The 9,073-nt window shown below is 32.9% G+C and overlaps 2 protein-coding genes across 2 annotated transcripts; one reads left to right on the top strand and one right to left on the bottom strand.

Annotated features, from left to right (window-relative positions):
* The first annotated feature begins 3,258 nt into the window (after positions 1–3,258).
* On the top strand, positions 3,259–4,785 carry LOC129319226 (protein INAPERTURATE POLLEN1). Its single transcript, XM_054964227.1, has 3 exons — positions 3,259–3,397; positions 3,543–4,483; positions 4,570–4,785. Exons 1-2 carry the CDS (start codon positions 3,382–3,384, stop codon positions 4,418–4,420), a joined length of 894 nt encoding a protein of 297 aa, XP_054820202.1. The 5' UTR covers positions 3,259–3,381; the 3' UTR covers positions 4,421–4,483; positions 4,570–4,785.
* Positions 4,786–5,642: 857 nt separating this feature from the next.
* Positions 5,643–6,695, bottom strand: LOC129320915 (uncharacterized). The gene has a single exon (XM_054966593.1). The coding sequence runs from the start codon at positions 6,469–6,471 to the stop codon at positions 5,935–5,937; it is 537 nt and encodes a 178-aa protein (XP_054822568.1). The 5' UTR covers positions 6,472–6,695; the 3' UTR covers positions 5,643–5,934.
* Between the last annotated feature and the right edge of the window lie 2,378 nt (positions 6,696–9,073).

Raw genomic sequence — 9,073 nt, 5'->3', positions numbered from 1 at the left:
AACATGCCCCACTAATTAATATCATACAACATAAAAGGTTCGCAAGTTTCAGGAGCCTCTTGTAAAATCCTAAATTCCCTAGGGGAGTTCTATGCCAACTTGACTAAGGAACACACATAGGTTTGCTTCATGAGAGACATTAGATAGTTTGATGCCACGATGCTCACACGAAATGTTTGTACGTCTAAAATCTCCTAAAAAAATGGATGGTCCATAGTTACATCCCTATAGATGAGGCTTAAAGCATTTAATGAATCTAAATAAATCCATACTTTTCCAATTGTATGATTCTTGCAAAGTTCAAACCTCAAAAACTATATGATACTAAACTATCTGAATGGCAATGACATGGGGCAAAATTTATTAACATATTATGTGGGTATAATTGTCCAACCACTTAGAAGGACAAAAGTAGTGGATGCAAAATCATTAATTAATAATTAAGTAAATAAGCCATGTGAGCTACATATTAAAAATGTTTAATATCAAAACACTTCCAAAAGTCAAAAAATTACCAGTTTTTTCATTTTTTATTTCGTGTTAATACTTATAGATGTACTTTCTTTTTCTTTTTTATAATATACTTTCACCACCATAACACCACACAATCATTAACTAAAAGCTAACAAAAGTCAATCCATCATCAAAATTATTCAACTTGCTCATGCTGGAGATTTTTTTGATAGAATTTACACATATTCATTGACTAAAAGCCTGTCTCAAAAGTTTGAGAAAATGGTGCAAGACGGAGAATGAGTATAGAACTTATAGGACTTTGGTTTTCTGAGAAAAACCTTGAAATATTGAACAATTTGAATACGTATGCCAATTTGAATAAGTATGCATGGAACCATATTATGATCTGAATCTTGATTCCTTGTATGAGAGTAGGAGCTAAACTATAAAACTGTAAGTCCTGACCTGGAGCAAAGAATTGAAAAGATTATATAAAATAAAGTACTTCCTTTAACATTTATCTTCACATTCACCATCATTACAAACTTGGAAGACCACACACTTTATTTAGTAAAACATATTAGATTTGAAAAGATGCATAGCCTAATGATGGAGTGGGTTTATGACATAATTATGACATATTAGAAAAATAAAATGTGAAAGAACCCACCGATTATGACATAATTATAAGAAGATTCAGAAAGGATATGCACCAAAATTCACATTGGATAACATGTGTAGCTTCTTTACCACAGAACCACCATAATCTTTAGTCAGTGATGTGTAGGCTTTTCTATAAACAACAAAGCAAGAATGCTTTGCCAAAATTGAGCAAAACACCGGCTAAATAGTTCTTTAAAAAAAACAAAACTAAACAAAAGATAAAATACGAGATAAAACCTAATTTGAAGTAGGTAAATAAAGGATCAAAATAGAGAAGGGAGAGAACAAAAAATTTCACTTGATGTGCCAACAGCATGTCAATAAAAGATAAAGTATAATAATCTCAAGAATGACTTAAGGAGTTACATCTATTTATGGAGACAAGCCAAAGCCAAAAGAGTGTGGGTGAAGATATGAAGAAAGAAATAACAGTAGCCACTTTTTTTATTAATTAAATTATATATTCTACAACCACTTTTTTACCATTGGTAATTTCTTTACATATCTAATACCTATTATTTTTATTAAAAATTTTATATTCATCACTAATTTTTATTATAAATTTTACATGATCTTTCAAAATACAAATATCTTTTTGTTTTTTACACTTTTTCTAATTTTTTAAAATTTACAAATGTAGGTCCCACTCTTATATTTTTTAATAGTAAGATCCACACCTTTTTTGTTTTTTATCATGGGTTTGACAACTAGAGATGGGAAATCAAGCAGGCTCAACTCTTAAGGACTTAAGCTTTAAATATTCATTTTTTAATTTTTGACCTAATTCTAAAATTTGACCCTTATTCAAAGAGCTTAAGATCGAGCATGTAAACCTGCTTTCAAATAAAAAAATAAAAATTCAACATTATAATTTAAATAAAATGTTCTAAAATTTAACATAAAACAAATCAAAATTTCACATTGAACAAAAATTTAAAAGTCTACATTTAAGATGAAGATTAAAATTTTCATCAATCTAAATCTAAATCTTCCTCATCATCATCTAAAAATAAAATATTAGATCTTTCATATGCAGGTCCACTTGTTAAATATGGAGGTGGAGGTTTAATGTTAATTATCTTTGCAACTTCTTTTTCATTACCTACAATAAATATTAATTAAATTGTATCATTATCATATATATATATATATATATATATCACAAGACAAAATATAAAAATCACCATAAAATAGCACAAAATCATTTAACCACAGGTACAAATTAATGCTTGTACATTATCTACAAGGAGGCGAGAATGATACTTTGTTAGAACATGAGAGCCTATGCTAAAAGCCAATTCATTAATTACTGTAGTGATCGAAATACTCAGAACATCACATGCCATGCTTGAAAGATTGGGGAATTATTGTTTATTAGTTTTCTATCAATGCAACACATATAATTCTTGAAATTGATAACCATCAAGGGAAGCTTCTTCCAAATAATAATCTAATTCAAATTTCCTAATGAAAAAAACATATATGCTCTTGAAATTAAGAAAATCTTACGTTTAAAAAAAATCCCTAATCTAATTATACGATGATTTTTTAGTTTTTTTTTAAATTGTAACAGTGCTTGATGGGTTACCCGAACTCAAACCTTTTCTTTCAGAACTTATTAGGGTCAAGTCTCAAAGCTCAGTTATCTTAAAAATCATCTATTTTTTAAGTTTAAACTTTTATTTAAATATTGCTTTCGATTGACTCTCCAAACCATGCCTTTATTCCTGGATTTACTCACAACTATTTTTTTTTATTTTTTAACAAAATAATTCATTAACAAAATTCTTTAAAAAATTTAGAGAGAGGGAAAAAAAGCACACTGCCCTTGTGCTTGTAGAAGATAGATAGATTGATATAGATCTACAGTGCCATGACTTTGTGCTTTACGATTATATATAAATATAAATTTATTCTTTGACCAGCCTACTTAACATTTTTTTTATTACATAAAAATTAAAATGAAACAGAATGCTTCACAGATTGACAAAACTTGATTAATAAAATTCAAATAGTCATGTAACTAAGATGATAATAAGATCCTTAATTTATTAATTATCGTAAATTAAAGTGATTATACCGGTATAATTTTGTAATTTAAAATCACAGGTATAAAATAAATCCTTTCTCAAAAAATATCCTCCCCCTCACAATCTAAATCCTCTCTTGCTTTACAGCTTTCGCTGATCATCTCTTTCCTGAGAAACAAGAAAGATAAACCCTAAACCGCCATAGCCATTTCGCTTCAAATCGATCGCCAACATGTTCAAAGCGGTTGGTACGTAATTAAACTCTTTTTGCGTTGATCTGTGCGTGGAATTCTGCATTATCACTTTTCTTTCATTTTCTTCGTCGCAACGATCTCAATTTCTTTCTTCAAAGAATGAATTAATCTTTCTTCTTCGATGTTCTTCTGGTTACAGCGATCTTCAACCGCCACAAGAATGCGCGTCGATTCAAGGACTACTACGGCCACTGGTTCAGCACCCTCAAGAACAACCTCCTCCCTCTCCTCCGCCGATCGCTGTCACGCCCCGATTCCCCCACTGTCCTCTCCACCCACGTCGACCTCCTCCACCAGCACTTCCAGGCGCTGTACCATGCTCTCGACCTCGCCGCCTCCAACGAAGACGACATTGCCGTCCTTCTCTTCCCCGATTGGCGCTCCTCCCTCGAGAAGCCCCTCATCTGGCTCGGCGATCTCCACCCGTACCTCTTCACCAACCTCGTCCGCTGTTTCCTCCAAGAAGACGACGACCTCACCACCACCACCACCTCCGACGACGGCTACTTCATCCGCAACAACAACATGACCGTAACGGATCTTCATCAGGACCGGCCGTGGCAGGTAGCGATGGCGTGGAGGAACCCGTCGGAGGAATTAGTAGCTCGGATGGACGAGATCGAACTTGGTCTGAGAGCAATGGTTCCGATTCTGACGACACGGATGAGAAATGCAGAGGCGGTGTTCGTGGACAGAGTGGTGGAAGGATGGTACCCGTGCCGGGGGAGGAAGGGGGCGGCGACGAAGATGGCAGTGGGATCGATTCTGACGGGTCACATGGAGGATCTGATGAGCATATTTCTGGATGCGAATAGGCTGAGGAGGAGCGTGATCGGAGAAATCGTGGGGAAGACGAGTGTGTATCAGGCTGCTCTGTTTCTAGAAGCATTGGCTCAGTTCTTGATTGAGTTCAGAGAGCAGGAACTAGTCAGTGCAGTGGAATGGTTTAAGGCTTCGTCGTCGACGACTCAGACCACCACTATCACCACCACAGATGCTCGTCACAGGCATCACTGAATATTTTTTTTCGTTTTCTTCAGATTTGAGTCTCTTCCAAAACAGCAATTCAGAGCTGTTAAGGTATGTATTCCACTATTGCTTATAGATAATATGATTATTTATTTTAATGTTACTGATTTTGTGCATTTGAATGGTTTTATTTGTAGGAGGTGATATCAGTTTATGTATTATTGAGCAAGATACAAGAACTAGTGTAGTTATGCTACTGACTGGTTAAAAAAAGTAATTGACAGCATCACTTTAGTCGTGATTGGTAATTTTCTCCCCTCATTTTTTGTTTCTAGTATTCATGGGGCAGACAATTATAAAAAATTGATCTCAGAGTTGCGATTAAGATGTATTAAGATGTAAATGGTATATTGTGTCCAATTGAATTCCTTCAATTGTTTACTTTTCTTTTTTTTTAACTGAAATAGTAAGACATGTGCAAATGGTTTTTGACCTTTTTGTTTTTTTAAGTAGTTGTAATAACTATAGGTGGGAATTGGGACTCGATAGACTATAATGTGACATGAATTTGAAAAATAATAGTATAATTTATTCATAATTTATATTATCACTTTGATATTTTATTCAAGAGATTTTTTATTTATTTATAAGTCATTTTAGTTAATTTCTATCGCATATTTTTTTCATTTGATTTCTATTAAATATTAAAAATTATTATTAAAATATGAATATTTAATAAAAGTAAAGTTAAAAAATATTAAATTTTTTAAATAAAATTAATAAATTTTAAAGTTTTATTAATTCCGACAACACATGTTAAAATTGTGTTATAAATAGGGCCATAGTATATCAATACCATATAAAGAATAGATGGATTGATTGTTACTATAATTAGTTTTAGTTGTTGTCAATTTATTTCTAACATGCATTGACACCCAAGTCAAATTTCAAAGAATATATCACCTAATTAATATATTAATAATAAAAATGACTTATTTTAATTTAGATGCGATGCAAAATAAATATGTTTAGTAACGAGAGTAACGGAAACGAAGAGCAGCACTTTATTATTTAATTTAAATTGCTTCCTTAATTAATTAATACACACTTAATGAAACGCAGCGTATAGACCACACTTCAAACATGAGCCACTCGCATTGCAAATTTTTAAATCAACTATATTATTCATGAGCTATATTTACATATGTTGATGCATTTACACATTGAAATCAATTCAATTTTTTTATAATATGCATTGACACCCAAGTCAAATTTCAAAGACGATCACCGAATCAATGAATATATTTATAAAAATAACTTCTTTTAATCTACATGCGATGCAAAACTAAACAATAAATTAATCGATGATTCCTTAATTAATTATACACGCTTCATGAAACGCCGCGGATAGGCCAAAGAATAACATGCCCACTGCCTTCAGAAATCCGTTGCTCTGACTCTGAAGCTCTGACCATTTGAACTCCGAAATCCGAATTTGAAGTCGCTTGCTAGCTTCAAGCAAAACTAAGAACGATGATGAAGATGAGCATATAACAAACAAATCAAGCTCGAGCTTCGTCTGAAATCACACTGAACATGACCATGTCTCTGGATTTTCCTTTCATGAACAAGAACTTCCTGAGAATTCCTTCCCTCTGAAACCCAGCCTTCTCCAGAACTCTCTGAGACGCCACATTCTCAACATCAACCAGAGCTTCAAGCCTCTCCAGATCCGGCAACTCAACGAACGCCATTTCCATCACCTGCTTCACCACCTTCGTCGCGATCCCTTTGCCCCAATACTTCGACCCTAAAACATACCCAAGTTCTGCAGATTTCGCTCTGGCCACGTCATCCCCGGCGAGGGATCGAACAGAAATCGACCCGATCGCGCGATCGCCGACACAAATCGCTCTGAACAATAAGCACTTTGAGGCGGAGTTTTGGATGAAATCGACGGCGGTGTCTTTGCTTGTGTAGGGTTCCCAGCTGCAGAATTTGGTCACTCGTTCATCGGTGGCCCAGACCATGAAATCGTCGGCGTCGGAAAGGAGGAGGGGTCGAAGAGAGATCTGAGCCAAATCGAAGGCGTCTTCCATTATTGGATTGTGGCTTTGAACGAGAGGAAATTTCGTTGCGGGGACATTTATAGTGTGATGGTGAATGAAGAATTAGGCATGGAGGATTTGAGAGGGGATCAGGGCAAGGAACGAGAAGGCGACAAGACAATGGAAGATGAAATAAATTGATAATATTGAATGGCTTCAATCCGCCTTGGCTGACTTTGGGAAAGAGATGGTTGATATGCGAAGGAAACGAGCGAACCGGACCCGGTTTGAACTTTGCACCGATGGTTTTAAAATCAGAGCGGTTATTGAATTGAAAGAGCCAGTACTTTACATTTCATATAATGATGGTCCGAAGACGTAATAATTAAATAAAAAATAATATTAAATATATATAATAAATATAAAAAATTATAATATATTAATAAAATGATATAATATAATTATAAATTGATAATATTATAAATTATTATATTATAAGTTATAACTTGTCAAATATATATAAATTTTAGTTAAATTAAATATGAGTAAACTTAAAAATATTAGTATTTATATATATATATATATATATATTTGTTAACATTTTTATAATAAAATAGTATCAAATTATACTTTATAAATATAAATTGTTTGAAAATAAAGTTGATTTCTAGTAAAATTTAATTTTTTTAATTTTTTTAGTTTTTTTAATTTTTAATATCATGTTTAAAATGATTCAATTTTTTGAAAACCACTCTAATTTTGATTCAACTCATAGTTCTTATTCAATAATAGCTCAGCTCTTATCTAATCCGACTCAATTATAAAAATTATGTTTTAGTTCAAACTAAACTGTTGACAACTCTAGTAAATAACTTGACGGTTAGTTTGATTAGATTTTTAAATTATTATCTTAAACTTTGAACTATTAGTAGATTGATAATTAAGAAATTATTGATATTCTTGGAGTCTTTAGTGGTAATATCAAAAAAACATGGTGGTCTAAAATTCTCTAAATCAGTGATCCACTTAACAATTGCCCTCAATTCTTTCATGAAAAAAATAAGATTTATTAATAATTCGTAGTCTTAATTGAAAATATATTTACTTTATAACCATCCCCTCATGTATATTTATGTATGTTTGTGTTATTTCAAAAAAAATTGATCATTAATTATTTTATTCTAATTTTATCCTATTATAATTAGTGGAGAGTAAAAAGTTACTTGAGAGAAAAAAAAAATTTTAAAGATACGCATTTAATAAAGATAAATTGAGAGAAAAAAAAAAGCAAAATCAATAATTTAACTACTTTTTGGTTTTATTTTATTTTTTAATAACCAAGAGGGCAAAAGCCCAAAATCAACTAAACAGCAATCTCTTTCAGATTAATAAAACTCAAGTAATCTTCAGTCAAAATATCTCAGTAATATATAAGATATTATCCAAAGTTATTGTTGCAAGACTAAGGCCAATTATGAATAGGATCGTATCCCCATATCGGAGTAGCTTTGTGATTGGGAGAAGTATAAAAGAAAACATCATCGTAGCAAAAGAAATTGACTATATCATGAATAAAATGTATGGGAAAAAGGGATTCATGGTCATATAGATTGATCTCAAAATGGCATATGACAAGATGAACTGCAAGTTCTTGGTTGAGGTCCTTGAGGAAATTGGTATATCAGAAAAGCTATACACATTAATAGAATCCTGCATCTCATCGACTTCCTCTCAATTTTTCTGGAATGATTCTAATTCTGAAAATTTACTCCCAACTAGAGAGGTTCGACAAGGTGATCCCTTATCCACATACCTATTTGTGCCTGGAATGGAATAACTAACACACATCATCATGGATGCTGTATAGTAGATAGAAAATGAAAACCACTCAGAATTGGTAAGAAAAAAGTGCAGATCTCACACTTACTCTTTGCCGATGACCTATTATTGTATTGTGAAGCTGATAGGGATCAACTGGAATGCGTATTGAATTATATGAGACTATTTGGGGATGTATCCAGGCAAAAGGTCAATCCGAATAAAACAACAGATTGCTTTCCAACAATGTAAGTTTAGAAAGACAAAATGAGTTAATTCAACAGTGTGGCTTCAAGAAGGAGGAAGAGCTGGGTAGGTACTTGGGGGCATACATACAAGAGGAAGAACTACAAAAAAAAAATATTCCAAAACCTACTTGATAAGGTACTAAAGAAACTAAGTGGGTGGAAGCACAAAAGTTTATCTCTTGCCAGGCGATTTACTTTAGTGCAACCAGTTACACAACAACTCCAATATTCCAAATGCAACATGACATGATACCAAAATGTGTTTGCAATCAAATTGAATGACTACAAAGAGAATTTATTTGGGATGACAGTAAAGGAAAGAGGAAAATTTATCCAATGGGATGGAAAAAAACAATGCCTTCTAAAGGGACAGGGCGGATCCGGACTCCGAAGTCTTACAATAATGAATGAGGCATTAATTGGCAAGGTAGGTTGGGAGGTAATTTTGAAGCCTGAAAAACTAATGTCTAAAATGCTTATTGCAAAGTGTGGAAGGAAAGATACACTCACAAGTACATGCACAGAGTAAAGCAAGGGGATTCAATATTGTGGAAAAAATTAGGTGACCTATGGTAAAAGCTGACACA

The sequence above is a fragment of the Prosopis cineraria genome, unplaced genomic scaffold (genome assembly GCF_029017545.1).
Source record: "Prosopis cineraria cultivar Desert tree isolate PC_DT_omini unplaced genomic scaffold, ASM2901754v1 PC9, whole genome shotgun sequence".
NCBI lineage: Eukaryota > Viridiplantae > Streptophyta > Magnoliopsida > Fabales > Fabaceae > Prosopis > Prosopis cineraria.
The sequence above is the reverse complement of the archived record's forward strand: the minus strand, read 5'-3'. Positions and strand labels throughout refer to the sequence as shown.